At 65.7% G+C, this 559-nt stretch overlaps 1 protein-coding gene across 1 annotated transcript in view; it reads left to right on the top strand.

The window, feature by feature from the left end:
• SLIT1 (slit homolog 1 (Drosophila)) overlaps nucleotides 1-559 on the top strand; it is a 179,008-nt gene that overhangs the window by 5,000 nt on the left and 173,449 nt on the right. The window contains exon 3 of the mRNA XM_010833109.1: nucleotides 9-118. Coding sequence (XP_010831411.1) covers nucleotides 9-118 — 110 coding nt within the window. The remainder of the gene's footprint in view (nucleotides 1-8; nucleotides 119-559) is intronic.

Genomic DNA, 559 nt, shown 5'->3' with positions numbered 1-559 from the left:
GGCGCCTGGGTGCCACCGGGTGCCCCGCCCTCTGCACCTGCGCTGGCACCACGGTGGATTGCCACGGCACCGGGCTGCGGGCCGTTCCCAAGAACATCCCGCGGAACACGGAGCGCCTGTGAGTATGGCCCCCATCCTTAGCCCGCGGGGAGCGCGGAGGTTGCCTTCCCACCTCGACGCAATTCAGGGCCAAAGATGGGGGCAGGACCGTCGGGGCCTGGGCTCTGCAGCGAATAAAGGAGTCAGTGCCGGCCAGGGGCCAGGAGCCAGGAGCGCTGCCGTTTCCCTTTCTTGGGATTCGAAAGGCGCTTGTGGGGCTGTCAGCTCCCATCCTCACACCTGCACCCTGAGCTCAGTATCGCAGGCCTTCCCACTGCGCCAGCACTTGGTTTCTCCAGGGTGCCTGTGAATTGGTGCCAGAAAGCCTCGCTGGCCCCCGGAGGGACGTGCCTCCTGCTCACCATGCACCGTGCCTCCTTCTGGACACATGGGGCTCGGTCTGTGTTCTGAGTGGAAGGTGTGCCTTTGGGCTCTGAGGGCTTGCAGGTTGCTGATGGGC

This window comes from Bison bison, unplaced genomic scaffold (assembly GCF_000754665.1).
Source record: "Bison bison bison isolate TAMUID 2011002044 unplaced genomic scaffold, Bison_UMD1.0 scf7180017862979, whole genome shotgun sequence".
In the NCBI taxonomy this organism is placed as follows: domain Eukaryota; kingdom Metazoa; phylum Chordata; class Mammalia; order Artiodactyla; family Bovidae; genus Bison; species Bison bison.
Note: the sequence above shows the minus strand (reverse complement) of the source record. Positions and strands in the feature narration are given on the sequence as shown.